Source organism: Carassius auratus, unplaced genomic scaffold, assembly GCF_003368295.1.
Source record: "Carassius auratus strain Wakin unplaced genomic scaffold, ASM336829v1 scaf_tig00019337, whole genome shotgun sequence".
Lineage (NCBI taxonomy): Eukaryota > Metazoa > Chordata > Actinopteri > Cypriniformes > Cyprinidae > Carassius > Carassius auratus.
Window position 1 is genome coordinate 63,344 of NW_020524949.1, and position 17,644 is coordinate 80,987.

Below are 17,644 nucleotides of genomic sequence, written 5' to 3' on the forward strand. Positions count from 1 at the left end.
CACACACACACACACACAGACTGTGAACACATACCCGGAGCAGTGAACACACACACACACATGTTTGTTTTTGTGTGAAGTGTGTTCATCCCATAGGTGTAATGGTTTTTATACTGTACAAACTGTGAACACACACCCAGAGCAGTGAACACACACACACACCATTTAACAACATTTAATTGTAATTTTTTTTTTTTATTATTTCCTGTGAAATTACAAGAAATCCCTAAAATTACAGGAAATTCCTGGCTACCGAGTTCCAGTAAATATAACATTTTGCTGTGATATTTACAGTATCCTATCCTGTGAAATTACAGGAAAAGTACAGTACATTGTTGTAGTTATTTTACAATAACAGTCCTGTATACGGTTTACAGTAAATTTACTGCTACTATTAGCCAGGAATTTCCTGTAAAATTACAAGAAATTTATAATAGTGTACGTATTTGATTAATCAAAGTCATGGCGTCATCGCGATACAGGCTGCAGTCGTCACTTGCCGCCTTCCTAACGGTTCTTTCTGCCTTCAAAGTGGAATACTCCTGACTCTGAGTTGAGTTTTAACTCAATTGAGTTATCTTTAACAGTAAATATTTGCCATAGTTTGTGTGTTCTGCTATTATTGTATTTCAGTACCTATTGTTTTTTTTTGTTAATCCAGACCATATGTTTTTGTCAGACGACAATGAAGTAATGTTAGGTTGTCAATTAACTAATTTTAGCTAGTTTATATAGGCTAAATATGGTCCTTTTCAGTCCGTTTACCATATTATGTATGTTACCACGTTAGATTGTCACAGAAAACTGCTAAAGTGAAAAGTTCTTAAGTTATAACTACGTCCGTCTAACGGCTCACCGGTGATTAGCGTGAGATGCATGCCGGTTGGAAATGTGTCCGAGTGCCGTCCGCCTTGCTCTGATGTCATGCTGACGTATGTCAAAAATCTCTCGCAAGCGCAAGGCACACGTGTCGGATTCTGCAGTTGGGCACAGTTGTCCAAGAATCCTTCCTCCTGGAGCCAACAATTGTCTATTGTGGAGTACGCCCACAATACCTTACCAGTATCAGCTACGGGCCTATCTCCTTTTGAGTGTAGTGTAGGTTACCAGCCACCTATTTTTCCCAGTATGGAATCCGAAGTTGCGGTCCTCTCCGTTCACGCCTTCGTCTAGAGGTGTCACCGCACTTGGACTAGAGTCCACGAGACTCTACTCCAAGTGGGGGCGCACACCAAGGCCAAAGCCGATCGCCACCGGTCTAGGCCTCCCATATACGTCGTGGGTCAAAAAGTGTGGCTTTCTACTAAAAATATTCCTCTCCGATCCGTATCTAATAAATTGGCTCCCAAATTTATTGGCCCGTTTACTGTCACCAAGATCATTAGTCCGTTGGCAGTCCGCCTTAAACTCCCTCCTGCGTACAGGAGAATTCATCCCGCCTTTCACGTATCCAAAATAAAGCCCGTATTTCATTCTCCCATTAATCCGCCTACCCGATGCTTGCCAAAGAGACGACAAGAAAAGCAGAATGCAGAATTTCTGGATACGGAAGACTTAAGCCACTGCAATGCATCTAGCCAATTCTTATTAAAAGCTCTCTCCTGTGTTCCAGATTGGGTAAAGGGATACTGCTGAAGCTTCATGTGTTTGGGGCCTGTCTGCAGTGTTCCTAGATCATCCCTTTCACCTTCTAAAGCCTCTTCTTTCCTTGCTGACTCATCTAAGACATGGTAAAATAGCAAGCTCAGTTCTATTATTGTTTAAATAGTCTTCACTTAATGGCATGATTTTTGTGAGAATAGATTAAAAAAAGTGAATAAAGAATATAATAACAAAACTAAAAAACGTCACCCATTCTTCCTGCACATATTACAGTTTATAGTCTACCTTTATACATCCACTCACATACATAATACACACACAAACACTTAAAGTCAAGTATAATTATAAACGCAGGGCACTATACACTTATATTTTTAATGAGCACTTACAAATTGCATAAATGTATCAAATATAAAATTTGGAATACAGAAATATGAATGATGAAAACAAATTTTATGGTTCTTTGCCACTAGGTGGCTGCATGCCACGGCCTTAATGAGTGAGTCGGTCAGTCATTTAATCAATGGATTCGTTTAAAATGGCCGATTCATTCAGAAAAAAGTAAGCAACTGTTTTTTTATGAATGGGTCAGTTGATCATTTACTCAAGCAAATTTATTCAGTAAACACCTCTGTGTGTTGCTGCAGAGCACAACAACATGCTTTGTTTGGAACCATTTCCTTTGCGAAATATGTCTTTTTTATTATCTTATTTATTGAATTGTTGCCCTGACACTAAAAGTCTGCCATATACCGTGCTAAGCAAACATTATAACCGCTCTGTGTGTGTGTGTGTCCTAAAGACAGTGCTGCGAAACCTTTCTTACTTTATATGGGCCCAATTGTTTTACAAGTCATCCTTTCCTCTTCCCACTACAGAAATTTCATGAATCTCTCAATTGCCATGTACTTGATGCTCTGTCCTGCCTTGTGTAATTATTACTGTGACTACACTGATGCTCTCATGAAACATTTCTTAAGCGAATTTGAGCAGTTGTATGGTGCTGATGAATTGGTGTATAATGTGCACAGTTTGACTTATTTGGCTGATGATGTTTAGATCAGCTTTAGATGTCAGCTTTTCCGTTCGAAAACTATGAGGAAAATGAAAAAAAGCTTCCTGGAAACCACAGTTTGTTTTTAAACAAATATTTAAGCAAATGACACTTATAACATTTATTACATAAGAAAAAAGCAAAACAGACAGAAAACAAGGCACCTTTGCTGAAATTGGAACACTCATGTGGTCCATCAATAGCTAGATTCAAGCTAGATTCTCTTGAGGACCCTCAAGATTCAAAAGACATTGGTGTTTATAAAGCAAGTCATCTAGAAAGTACAGACCAAATAAACTACCTGTCAGATATAACTAGAAAATATGTTTTGATCCACACAGACACAGAATGGGCAGCCATTCCATTTCTCCACAGCTACTGAGTTTTTTTCTTTCTTTTTTTGAATATGTAAATGTCTTCCACCAGCGAGCCACCCTCCACAAGCGAGCATCCTTGCACCAGTGAGCCACCTTGCACCAGCAAACGACCCTCCACAAGCGAGCCACCTTGCACCAGCGAACAACCCTCCACCAGCGAACCACCCTCCACAAGTGAGCATCCTTGCACCAGTGAGCCACCTTGCACCAGCGAACAACCCTCCACCAGTGAACCACCCTCCACAAGCCAGCCACCTGGCACCAGCAAACGACCCTCCACAAGCAAGCCACCTTGCACCAACGAGCCTCCCTCCACCAGCGAGCCACCTTGCACCAGTGAGCCACCTTGCACCAGTGAACTACCCTCCACCAGCAAACCACCCTCCACAAGCGAGCCAACTTGCACCAGTGAAACACCCTCCACAAGCAAGCATCCTTGTACCAGCAAGCCACCCTCCACCAGCAAACCACCCTCCACAAGCGAGCAACCTTGCACCAGCGAACCACCCTGCACCAGCGAACCACCCTCCACAAGTGAGCCACCTTGCACCAGCGGGCCACCTTCCACTGTACAACAATGTGGAGTTCCCAGATTACTCAGTAGAGATTGTGATCAGCAAATTAAGTGCTGGCGGTTCTATCTGCCGAGGGAATATACTGCCATTCTGCTCGTAGCTGTTTACATTCCTCCGGACAACAAAATCAGCAACAGGAACGATGCACTAAAATATATGTACCAGCACATCAGTGAGCAGCAGACAGCCTACCCTGATGCTTTTCTCATTATAGCTAGGGATTTCAACCATGCAGACTTAAAGAGTGTGTTTCCAAAAATACACCAAAACATTAACTTTGCAACATGAGGTAATAACATTCTGGACTTTGTTTACATCACACAGAGGGGAGCCTACAAAGCAATCCCTCTTCCCCACCTTGGTGCCTCAGACCACATCATTGTCATGCTAATGCCTGCATACAGACCGCTCATTAAAGTCACCAAACCAGTCCACAAACAAATTCAAGTGTGGGCGAAAATATCATTACAGGCTCTTCAAGACTGCTTTGACACAACTGACTGGGACATGTTTAAGCAGGCTGACACATACAATAACACCACAGACCTCCAGGAGTACTCAGAGACTGTCACTGCCTACATCAACAAGTGTATTGATGATGTAACAGTCACAAAAACCATCACTGTCCGGGCCAATCAGATGCTGTGGATGACAGGGGAGGTCTACAGACTCCTGAAGATGCAGAACGCTGCCTTCAGAGCTGGAGATGAGGTGGGCCTGAGGACAGCCAGGGCCAACCTGTCCCGCTGCATCAGAGACGCTAAGAGACAGCACTCCAGGAGGATAGCTCATCAATTCAGACACTAGGAGCCTGTGGCAGGGAAGACAGACCATTATGGACTACAAGCCCCCACCACAGAACTGTGACAACAACATCCCTCTGCTGAACGAGGTTAACGCCTTCTTCGCTCGCTTTGAGAAACAAAGCTGTTCCACTGCACAGAAGACTCAATCTTCTCCCGGTGAGAAGGTGATGACGCTGACCCTGGACAGTGTGAGGAGATTCTTCAGCAGGATCAATGCATGCAAAGCTCCAGGTCCTGACAACATTCCTGGGCGTGTACTGAGAGACTGGGCAGCAGAACCATCTCATAACCTGATAACCCCAAAAAGAGCTTAAATTACACTTTTGGTTTTGATCGTACATATAAGAGCAATACATCAATCAAATCTGTAAAGGGTCTACTTTTTTGTATACAGACATAATAACAATAAAACTTTGTGCATTTATAAAATAAAGATAACAAACAAGGTGTGCTGTCTGCAGCCTTTGTCTGCGGTGATCTTCATTTAGAAATGCCTGTATACCTTCAACAGAGGCACCATCGAGAGCATCCTGAAGAGCTGCATCACTGTCTGGTATGGCACCTGCAACGCGTCCTGCCAAAAGACTCTGCAACGCATAGTGAGAGCAGCTGGGAAGATCATTGGTGTCTCTCTCCCCTCCCTCCAGGACATTTACGGAACCTGTCTCACCTGTAAATCCCTCTGCATCGCAGGTGATCCCACCCACCTGTCACACAGCTTCTTCAGTCTGCTGCCAGCTTCCATCAGGCTGTCAGGAAGCTGAACTCAATCCCGAACTTGCCCCCCCTCCCTCTTCTGCCCCAGGCACCACTGAACTATGAACCCTCCCCACCCAGATCCCACATCCCGAGGTCCTTTCTCCAGTTTTGGGCAGCTGGCAGGAGTCCCCCGTTCCCTGTTCCTCCCGATTCCATCAAGGATGGCAGCAGGCTCCGGCTCCCTGGCGAACGCCGGCGACTCCTCCGCTCCCTCACGGATGGCAGCTGCCCCTCCACATCACAGGTGGCTGGCAGCGAGCTCGCCCGTCCCCAGCAACTCACTCCAGCCCACCACCTCGAGCATCCATGGCGGCACACTTCCTCGCCTGCTTGATGGCACCGCGGATTCAACACAGCGGCGAGGGATCTTCAGCAGCACATCCCTCCTTCTCCCGGGCTTCGGCATCAAATGTAACAATAAAAACTTCATAATCATAGGGAAGGAGGCGGGAACTGGCGGACAATCAAATTACATTTTAATAATCAAAATAAACAAAAAAGCACAAACAAAACCAAAACACAAACTAAAGCCCATGCCTGGTCCTCTCTCGTCCCTCACTGTCGTCGGTCCTGTTTTATATCCTTCCATCTCCTCTGTGGGACTCGAGACCGGTGGGTCGAGCAGGTGTCGCTCATTTCCAATCACTCCACCGGCCTCGCCCCGTTCCAATGGCACTCGGGCCCGGCCCACAATTAGGTTTTCAATCCCAAACATTTACAGTATGAACACAGCCCAAGAGTGTTACAGGCCACAAAATTAGACAAGAGACAAGGGGAACATGAGAGCTTTTTATACTATCAGACTAATGACAAATGACTTACTCCTGTGATAAATCAGACAAAGAACCAATTAGAACAGAGAACACGACTAGAACAACCAATCAGGTTACGACCCAATCACAAGGGGCACATTTGGCAAAATACCATGAGAAGCAAGGGAAGCACATGACAAATAGGAAGCTTGACTGCGAGAAATACAAAACAAAAGATAAGAAAATGTAAACATTTACATTTATTCATTTAGCAGACACTTTTATCCAAATGAGGACAGTGGAAGCAATCAAAATCAACAAAAGAGCAATGATATAAAAGTGCTATAACAAGTCTCGGTTAGCTTAAATGCAGAACACATAGCATGGGCTTTTAAATAATATAATAAATAAAAAGAAAACTGATAGAATAGAAAAAGAATAGAACAAGCTATTATTTGAGGTCTCTCTCTCTCTCTGTGGTTATATTTAGTCTATCCCACCACTCTATGTAAAACAAATCCTTTCCAGATAGGGTTTATCAAAGAACACAATCAGATTTCCACATTAACATGATTTTTTTTTATATGAATTTAATGAGATGTTTTAATTTGACGGATCACAGCTGAATTGTCTTTGTTCTATTAAGTGTGGCAATGTTTGTATTTTCTTTCCAGAATGAGCTTTTGTTTCGTGCCGTTTCAGGTCCGTGTGATATGTGAAACTGATGTCACACTGAAAACACTTGTAAGGTTTCTCTCCAGTGTGAACTCTCATGTGAATCTTAAGGTTTCCTTTAATTGTGAAGCTCCTTCCACACTGAGGACACTTGTAAGGTCTGTCTCCAGTGTGAACTCTCATGTGATTCTCAAAATTTCCTTTGTGTGAGAAACTCTTTCCACACTGGTGACATATAAAACAGTTCTCTCCTGAGTGACTCTTCATGTGAAGATCAAGGTGCGCTTTACACCTGAAACTCTTTCCACACTGATCACAAACAAACGGTTTCTCTCCTGTGTGAACTCTCATGTGGCCGTCAAGGTACTTTTTCTGTTTAAAACACTTCCTACATAGTTTGCAGATGTATGGCTTCTCGCCGGTGTGAACTCTCATGTGAATTTTCTGATTTTCTTTTCGTGTGAAGCTTCTCCCACACAGTTTGCAGGTGAAAGGTCTCTCTCCAGTGTGAACTCTCATATGATTTCTAAGATTTTCTTTTCGCGTGAAGCACTTCCCACACATTTTGCAAGTGTAAGGCTTCTCTCCTGTGTGAACTTTCATGTGGGCATTAAGGGTATTTTTCTGTGTAAACCTCTTTCCACACTGAGAACATATGAAAGCCTTCTCTCTAGTATGAATTTTCATGTGAATGTTAAGATTTCCTTTTAGTGAGAATCCCTTCCCACACTGTTGGCAGGTGAAAGGACTCTCTCCAGAGTTAACTTTCATCTGGACTTCAAAGTTTCTAGTTTCTGTTTTATGAGTCTTTGAGTAACTAAAAGATTTCACCCTAACCATGAGATCATGAGATTTCTCATACTGATCTTTCTCTTCCATTTCATTCAGGTCTTGACTCTCTTCTTTCAGCGTCATCAGGTCTAGGATGAACAGAAACACGAGTTTAATGACAAAAACAACAGACATGACATCAAGTATGCTAGACCCTATACACAACAAACAACTGAAATAACCAGTATTCTCAGAACCTCTTCAATATTCTTAACTATTTGCTTCCTTAGGAAACGTCCAAAATACTCTCAAGTTGAAAGTTATCAAAGCCCTCCACATGGCGAAAATAAGCTTTTCAGAAGCGAAGTATCTGAATTTGCGAGACCATGTGATTTGACTGTCCGATGATGATTTTTATTTGGGGTTCTACCATGGGTAATTTGGATAAATGATAATCTTTTATGTTATGTTTAATTGTTTATTATTGTGTTTATTGCAATGCCCTACTTAGTGTTGTCAAAAGACCCGGTACTTCGGTACCAAGTCGGTACTAAAAAAATTTAAATGTGACGGTACCAGGTTTCTTTAAGTACTGGTAGTACCGAGGTCCCGTTCAAACCCGGTTCAGCGCTATGATTTCCACAAAGCAGAAAACGAGGACAGAATCTCAAAATACAGTCATGAAAATGAAACTTACATTTTAATATGGACAGTCATGGAATTTGTCAAAGTTAGCATAAATTAATCAAATCAAATCTCCATATGGACCAGTATCTGTAAATGTTAAGCCGCAAAAGTTGTTTGAAATATGAATCCGTGTTCTGCGCGTCTCTGTGTGAATTAATGAATGGCAGAGACGTGCAGGTTTGTTTACTAAATAGACTGAAGCGCATGATGCTTGCATTAATTTCAGCATCTGAGCTTCAGAGTTCTCTCTCCATCAAGCGATCTGAACTTTTCAGTTCATCTCACTGGACGCACAGCGCACCTGTATTTGATGCTCTGTAAACTCTTTGTGAAGGCGCACGACTCACCGTCGCTTTACTGATAGCGCTGTTTCTCACACATGCAAAGAGAGAGAGAGCGAGAGTCTTACCACGCTTAAACAACACGCTATATGTAAACTATTCTTGTCTTCTTCTGTCAAAATAATGGAGTTCATTTAGTATTATTCATATTTATTTTCGAACAAACAGAAGACATACAGGTTTCTCCGGTAGTGGGCGGAGCTAATGCGCAAATGGCAATTTCATTGGCTGGCACTGAATAGTACCGTCCCTGTTTTGATTTCAGCAAATCAGTTTGACCGAACGCAGACAACATGATTAATATTCATGAACCCAGCAGCTCATCAATCCATAGTGCATTGTATATACATTAGTATGATAGTAGAATTAGTAATAGTATTATCTTTTAATAATAATTAATATGATCTATTATCTATTACTACTTCTTTTTACAGAAACCCTCAATGACCAAAAATATCTTAAGCATCACCACCAGTCTACAAATATGCATTCATTAGGCCCAAAAGTTAATTTTTACATAAAGGCATTGTGCTAGAAATATTACTATTATTTAGTAAAATGTATGTGATACTGCTACTACTGTTGAAAACATTTATAAAACTTTATTTTTTAAATAAATAAATCACAAAATTTCTTCCATGTTTTAATTTTAATAGCAAATCCCCTTTATTTACCAAAAATAAAATGTGTTTAAATTTCATAAATTAAAAGACAAATTAAATTTGGGTGAAACTTGTTTACTGTTTTTCATAATTATATAACTTGTAGAAAAACTTTAAACACAATTGTAAATAAGTATAAAGAATGGCATTGGTTTTATTTTTAGTGCTAAAAAGTTTTTTTTTTTTTTAATTAGCATATTTTTGTGTTTTGCTTTGGTACCGAAATTGGTACAGAGAACCGTGGATATTCACTGGTATCGGTACTGAATACTGAAAATTTGGTACCGTGACAATACTAGCCCTACTTTTTTGGTCCGGAAAATTACAGTTAAAACACAAAGTCCAGTTATGAACAACAAGGATAAAATATTTTTAGCTGTGTTTTTAGTCGTGTAAAAAACACCCTTTACATCATTAAGGAATTTGTTGCTCTCTATTTATTAAATCATTCCTTTGTAGCATTTTGTAAAATGTATATTCCTGCGGTGAGGGGGCATGGTTCAGCTAAGTCTGCAGCAGGAGAGAAGATTGGGAGATGAGCAGTGAGTAAATGGGTTAAGTGCAAAATGATGAACACCTGTGTCTGATTGCAGTAATTGGCTTGGAGAGACCAGTTAAAAGGGAGACTGGAAGACATGCTGGGAGAGAGAGATGAAACAGGGACTCGGAGACTGCTCTGGCTGGAGAGAAATTAAAAGAGATTGAAAGATTGTTTATTTCATTTCGTTGAATGTACCCTTTTTATTTTTGTGTGTGCTTTAATAAATGATCTGAATCTCCAACGCCAACCCTGGTCACTTCCTTCTTCCACTAAAGGACTTTGTTACTGCCCGGGTGGGCTTCTGTCTTGACCTCATGGATGTGGTGGTCTTCTGCACCGCCCTGGTGGGTTTCTGTCTCGACAGCATGGCTCCAGTTCCATCTGCTCCACCCTGGATTCCTGCCCTGTCTGTTCAGCCCTGGGCCCCTGAACTTTGTTCTCTCCTGGCCTTGTGTTTTGTTGTTTGTTTTCTCTCTGTTTCCCTCTAGGGACCTGGTCCTCCGCTGCTCCCTCCTGGTCTCTGTGTTCCTTGGTTTGTTCTTGTGTTTGGTGGAGCATCTGGTAGCTGCTCCTTAGAGGAGGGGGTAATGTCATGGTGTCTGGTCTGTGTTTCCCTGGGTGTCCACTAGTGGTCTCACTTCTCCATAGCCACCTCACCGCAGGCACAACATTTCCCACAAGGCCTTGTCCCTTCATTACAGTAATTGCACACCTGTTAATTGCACTCAGGTGTCTTCACTTTCATAGTCATTATCCTGTCTATATAAACCGGTCTGTTTTCTCTCTGTTGGAGGGAGTCCTTACTTTCAATCACCTGGTTTCCTCACGTTCCTAGTATGTCAAGTTCTTGTTTTTTTTGGACTGATGTTTGGTTATGACCCCTGCTTGTTTTGATTCTGATTTTGGATTACCCAATAAAACTCAAAGTGCTCTTGGATCTCTCGTATCCTGTGTTCCAGTCGTTACACATCTCCATTCACCAATAAGTAAATACTGCATGTGGTGTGAGGTTAACCTGATTATTTTATGACCCCTCCATATCCAGTTGAAGTTGCATACATCTTTCTTACATTGGTGTTATGTTAGAACCAATTTTGCACTTTGACAGTAAGTTTAAGATAATAGTTAATTAATTCCTATTAATTCTATTAATTCAATCTATGATTAAAACAAGTAATTAGGCAAATTTTTGCCAAAATTTAACTGAAAAGGAATTAAAATGCAGAAATAAGGAAACTAATAATTTACCTAATATAACGTTCTCATGTTTCAAATACAGCCCTCACTACTTTCTAATACACTGGGAGTTAATTTTAGCCATTACTTTCTTATTTGTTCTCCCATCCTTTTTCCTCCAAAACTGAAATGATACATATTCACCACCTTCCAGAGTTCATTTCTGAAATATTCAGTCTGTTTAGAAGTAGAATGTATAATATTAGACAAGTAATTTTTTTTTCTCTCAAAAAAAAAGGAAAACTTTCCTAAGTACCATTTTATTTCATTTTACAAGTTATCTTTCTCAAATTCAGTTGTCAAAATGTGGCTGAATATTCAGCATTGCACATCTGGGAACTGCAGGTAAAGCAGTAGAGTACAATGTGTGTTCTCCATCTGTGGTTTGTCAATCACCAGCAGTACATGTGTACACATAAGCTGCCTTTCCAACTTGACAAATGTGATGTCATGTATTATTAATGTCAATCTTGTATCATAAAGGGACAATATGAAGTGCTTAGGCCAGCAAGGCACGTTTTGTCACTGTTGACACAGGAAGAAAACAGGCCTTCTACAAGTTGGGATATGAACAGATAAGTTAAGGTTTTTTTTAAGTGCATGTCAACACATACATAATGACAAATATATCATTATATATCATTATATATCATTGGGCCCAATCCCAATTCAACCCCTTAGCCCTTCCCCTTTGGGTGACTCGATTCTCTTTTGGTTCAAATTAATATTTTTCAGGACCTTCAGGACTTCAAACAAAGGGATATGAATTATCTTGCATTTTGGGAATTAATAAAGATTTTAACGAAAAGTAGTCAATTGTTTTATGTTACATTCAATTGTGAGTTCATATAAACGGTCATGTTACTCAAAGAAATGTTTGCAAAAAAACGTCATTCATTATGTCAAGACTAGAGTTGCATATACTAAATCCAATAAAGATGAGGCAGAATGATTGGAGAAAGACTTGAAAACAATATAATGAAAACAGACCTGATTGTTCCTCAGTATCTTCATGTTTGGCTGTTTCTTCAATCTTCACGTCTTCACTCTCCTCTTTAATAAACTCCATCTTTATAACAGTATCTCAGTCGCTTCACAGGAGTTTATCTGTGTGTTTAAGATGAGAATAGTTAACAGAAAGAAAAATTAAAGCACACCAAATCTCTGGGTGTGTCTCAATCAGCTCCCTAGTTCAGAAGTCAGTGCACTAGTAAGGGAGTCAGTCAGAGTGATAGTTAAAATCCCTTAACTGTCACTCACATTTTAACAGACTTTATAGTGCACGTTCCAAACTTCCTTTGTATAATTCATGAATGAAAACATTTGATAACATGATATTGATGTACCATTTACATGGCAATGCAATGATTTAAAAAAATGGGTTTTAAAGGATGAATTTAGAGATTTTCAGTTTTCAGTTGATGTATAATTTCTGATGATTTCTAAAATGTGATAGAGATAAGGCAACAAAGAAGTCTTCTTTTTAAACAAAGGTCAAAACTCCTGTTATAATGTAGATTTTTCAGGGTGCACTCTTTTCATAAATTAATCTATTACTTTTCCTACATAATTTTTAACAAAAAACATTGGTAAAATATATATTTGGGAGTCTTAGACCTTTTATAGTTTGTCAAGATTAGATTAGATTTCATTGTAATATAGTGAAGTAAATGAAGGCGTCCCGTATACGGGATGGAGTGACAGTTAAGGGTTAATGGTATATGAACTGATTAGAAAAAAAAAACACTCTAAACTAGCACTAGGACACCGATTATACAGACATTTCATATATAGGCATTTACATTTGTTATGTGTTGTTGTAAATTATATGTCATAGATTTACAGCTTCATGAAAAAGCATTTGTATTAGTTATACAGAATTAGAAAATTATTTCTAGATCTGTGTGATAAAAGGGTGGCAAGAACCAAAGCATCGTTTTTTGGAATTTATGGCCTGATATACACACGTGTTTTCACAAATAATCTATACAATATAATGAAAAATAAATATAAACATTTCAATTTCAATTGGCAACTTCACCAGAAGAGCCTAGCAACACTTAAGAGACACCCAGAACATCGGTTCTGACCTTACTGACCAGGGCTGTTTCCCAGAAGCACAGTGTAGACCCATAGAAACCAATGGAGCTACGATCAACTTCCCCGCTAGAAATTGTGCGTTCCCAGAACGGTCATGATGTTGAGTTCTTTAAAGGGTTGAGGGACAGTATTTGGGGGACTTTGGCAAAACATTCAGGATGTTCTCAGAATGTAAAGAGGACAATATTTTATTTGTAAATTTAATGATCCCAGAATGTTTCAAAATGGTCACAATGTTAAGTTCTTTTAAGGGTTGGAGGATGTTTTTTCGTTGACCTTCAGAAAGCATTCAAGAAGTGTTGGGGGGGAGCTCAATCAATTCAACTGAATTCAAACTGGCTTTATTGCCATGAAAATAGGATCAATATGTCAAAAGACATATGTATATATGAGTGTGTGTGTAAGCTCGTGTATCAGCCACTGTCTCCATCTTTAGGAGGTGCTCTATGTTCTCTGCTGTCTGGGGAAAAAACATCAATAACAATATTTGCCAATCACTTCAATTCGTTTTTAATGGCTTTTATTTACACTTAGGTGTATACAGTGGTACGTGAAAGTCTGTGAACCCTTTAGAACAGAGGTCACCAACCCATCGACGGAGATGGTAGATCTTTATCACTGTCCCAGTAGATCCCCAAAATAATAGTTACAGAAGGACACAGAGGCATGACGTTTCTCTGAAGGAAACCCTGTGTCCTGGCTGGTTCATGAGAGATATCTGCTGCTAGAGAGTGAATCTGAGCCTCATTCAGACCTGCTGCTTTTCTTTCATACAGATGCCGTTTATGTAGAAAAAATAAAATGAATAAAATACACAGTACCTAAAGTCAGACCATTCTGTTTTTTAAATCCTGAAATGATAAACAACTGCTCGTGAACATGTGTGGATCATCTTTGTGTGGATCATGATTAAAATGCAGCAGTCGCTTCTACTTTCAAAAGGCTACAGGCATTTGATTACATACAAATGCAATGAAAATATATGCTTTCTCATTTATTTATTCAAATAATTGGTCTAATTGTACATTTCTCTGGGAAGAGTATGTGAATCTCTACAGTTAGTTAATCTGAAGGTGAATTAGTCCATCTGTTCAGAGGTGTTTTCAGACAATGTGCTGAGTAAAAGATGTCAGTGTCTGTACGGTTTTATCTAAATGAACAGGGATCTATCAAAGTCTGATCACGTTTGTAGAAGTGAATCATCGTTTGGACTCCCCACATCCACATTCATTGTGAAGAAATGGAGGAAATTCAAGTCAACCACAAAGATCGGTCCAAAAGTAAGAGGAATAATAGTCTGTGAGGTGGAAAAGACCCCAGGGTAACTTCTAAACAGCTGAAGGCCTTTCTCACACTGGCCAGTGTCACAGTTTATGAGTCCACCATCAAGAACTGAACAGCTATGATGTGCATAACAGAGCTGCGGGAGGAAAGTGTCCTCGTTTCAGTGTAATTATACATGTTGAAGTACTGAGTAACATTAATTAACTACATGACTTACTGTATGGTTAGTTTTAGGGTTGGGCTTAGAATTACTTGCATGTAAGTATGCATCATTTATTGTTATTATAATAACTATAATATTATAATGTGTAACAAGGACTCCTTAAAATAAAGTGTTACCAACTCTGCTCTCTAAAAGAAAACTCAAGCACCACTGTATGTAGTAAGCAAATAAGTGAAGGGATAAATCAAACAGTTATGTTCTGCTAGAGATTGTTTGCGCTGCACTCTTCCATCACTTGATCTTTCGTTCAGGTGTTAATCTATTAAATCACTTACGATCCACACTCACATGAACAGTCTTTTATTTTCGTTTTCTTCTGCCGTTATTAGCGCTGGGACAAGGACACAATCGTTTCGACTCCAAGTGTGTTTCTGAAGGTGCTGGTTGCTCAAACAGAATGACCCAGGGATAATAACTCCACCTGCAGGAGACACCAGCTGTGATCCAGTCTTCAGATCTCCTGCTGTTACACACATCTGGTGAACATCTCAATCAACAACACCTTCAGAAATAAACATGTCGACACGCTCAATACTTCTTTTACACGCTCTCTCTGTGTGTGTGTGTGTGTGTGTGTGTGAGAGAGAGAGAGAGTGTGTGTGTGTGTGTGATCAGTGAGTGTGTGTGTGTGCGTCTCTGTGTGTGTGTGTGTGTGTGTGGTTAGTAATAGCGGAGTGAATAAAAACTACCGGTGTTATGAGCACCATGACTCGGTGAGGTGCAGGTTTAAGGGTTTCCCCAATACATGATACATTGGATTTTTGGAAACTGTCTGGCACAAGCACCTAGAAAACAAGGCACCATAATAAATATGAAACTGTGCAGTGTAAAGGACAACATTTTATTAAATCTGATTATTCTCATTGATCAAAATGCTAATTCATCCACATGATATGGTGATTAAATCATGTTTTTAATAAGTAAAAAAAAACAAAAAAAACAGACGGTTTATAATTTGCTCTATAAAACAGTTGCATGAACAAGTAAGAGAGAGCGGCCTCCAAGTCATTAAATCTGGCGTTCATACAACAGTCCATCTTTCTAATGGCCGAAAGAATAGCCCTAGGCGCAGGCTCGTCTTCACCCTCCAAAGGTTGAGAAACATCTGTGTCTGTGGTCACATTAATGGCGTTAATTTGACCGCAAGTGTTTGCATCGGCTATATTAAACATGTTGAATATTTACGATTCGCGATCAGGTTCGGACACTCTTAACACACCTCACACCAAGAGAATATCTGTTAAGACAATCTGTAGAACCATCAAGATAATCGGGACATAGAGAAGGGGGGAAATCGAACCAAAATCAGCCCGATTATCTTTTGGTGTATACCCAGCATTAGTAATTTATCCAAGATGTAGGCTACTCAACGTTGGTCTGTCGTATCTGACAGGGGATTTCACTGAGATAACATGACACCGAGTTGTTAAAGAAAAGCAACTAGCTCCTACTCACGCCCAGCTCAAACCATGCTGCTATGCTTCAAAACAAACCTAACCAGGGTCTCAACAGGGTAGAGATATAGAGCAAGACACCTAACCCCAGCTGCTCCCGACCAGCTGGATGGAGCCTTGAATGGCAGACACCGCAGTCGGTGTGTGACTGAGTGTGTATGGGTGAATGTGAGGCAACTTGTAAAGCGCTTTGGATGGCCATGTGGTCTGTTGAAAGCGCTATATAAATGCAGTCCATTTACCATTTTACCAGATATTACTGCGTGAACAAATGAATCAGGTTTTGAGCCGGTGCAATGAGCCGAACTGTCCTTAAGAACCGGTTTGCCAAAATGAATCAGATTTTCCATATTGGTCTTTTCAGCGTGACCCACTGCATGCAAAAAAACAACAGCTGCAAAACAACACATCAAATTTGCGGTACATTAAGCACGTGGCTTCAGTGTGTCGTAATTTTAATGTGTGGCTTGAGAAACTGGTACTGATAAAACCCAGATGGTGTAGTTTACACCATCTGCCAAAAATATGTACTTTTCATACAGATAAAGCTATTGTGCTGATCCCTAAATGTTCTTTCCCAGCGAAGGGTCTTATTATCTGAGCTCTGATCTTCTTGGGGTTCTCCAAAAATGTTCAAGCATCACTACAAACTCTAAAGGGTTAACTGTGATTTGTCTAATTCGTAGGTAAACCACCAAACCTTCTTGAGCCTGAGACCTTACCTGGCTATAAACCAAAACTGAATCAATTGAATCTCAGCTGGAATCAACACTTGTTTATGATAAAATGAGAGTCATCTATTCTGTTACCCTGAAACAACTGTTCATTAATATTATTAGACAGATTATAACATTTCATGAAAACATTGAATTCATTTCAACGTTCTCTGTATTGATTTGAACTCTTTAAAAGATTAAAAAACAAACCTTTCTTCAGCAGAATCACAGATGCAAAACTGTGGCGCAGCCTAATGACATCACATTGCGCCACCAAAATAAAAGTCCTATTCACATGCTAAAAATTACAGAAATTCACACACACAAACCCCATTTAAATTATAAGATAAAGGACTGTTTCAAAGGATAAATCACAGATCATTACTAAAGCTTCTGGCTCTAATTGTAAACAAATGTGAAGTGATCATAATTATAATAGCAACAACAAAGCGGCCGTGATATTCTCAATAATGAATAAAATCAAGTGTCTTGAGCTCCACATTACAGTTTAATTTTAATAATGCAAAGATAAATATTAAGTTTATGGCTGCAGAGACATCTACTGTGTGATTTATTAAATGAAATGATATTAAGATATACCCATCTGATCCATCTAAGTTTCTCCACAGAATACAAGGGGAATTAATTAAATCAAGCTTGAACTTTCTGTTAAAGTGCATTATTTTAAAGAATGGTGACTGATAAGGATTGTGTTGATGGTGGTTTAAAGCAATTGATTTTGACTGTCTGCCAAACAAAATGAAATGTGAAATATTGACAGGCTGTCAAACAAAGAAACCATGAACACATACACAAAGAGGACCAATGAAAAACATAAACAAATGTAACCAGTGCTTCCATTGCTGCAGTTAGGGCATTGATTTGTAGAGTGTGTGACATAATTTTCAAAGCTACTATTCACTAGCCTCATTTATTTTATCACAATATATTTCCCATGGTGTCCATCTACTGCACAAGCAGGGTTGATTGTCCTGCAACCGCATCACATATTGGTGTTAATCCCTAGTT

The 17,644-nt window shown here is 39.7% G+C and overlaps 1 protein-coding gene across 1 annotated transcript; it reads right to left on the reverse strand.

Moving 5' to 3' along the window:
- Positions 1-6,387: 6,387 nt before the first annotated feature.
- LOC113076226 (gastrula zinc finger protein XlCGF8.2DB-like) lies at positions 6,388-11,947 on the reverse strand. The gene is made up of 2 exons (XM_026248885.1): positions 11,829-11,947; positions 6,388-7,520 (listed from the first exon to the last, which is right to left on the reverse strand). Exons 1-2 carry the CDS (start codon positions 11,905-11,907, stop codon positions 6,529-6,531), a joined length of 1,071 nt encoding a protein of 356 aa, XP_026104670.1. The 5' UTR covers positions 11,908-11,947; the 3' UTR covers positions 6,388-6,528.
- Positions 11,948-17,644: the final 5,697 nt, after the last annotated feature.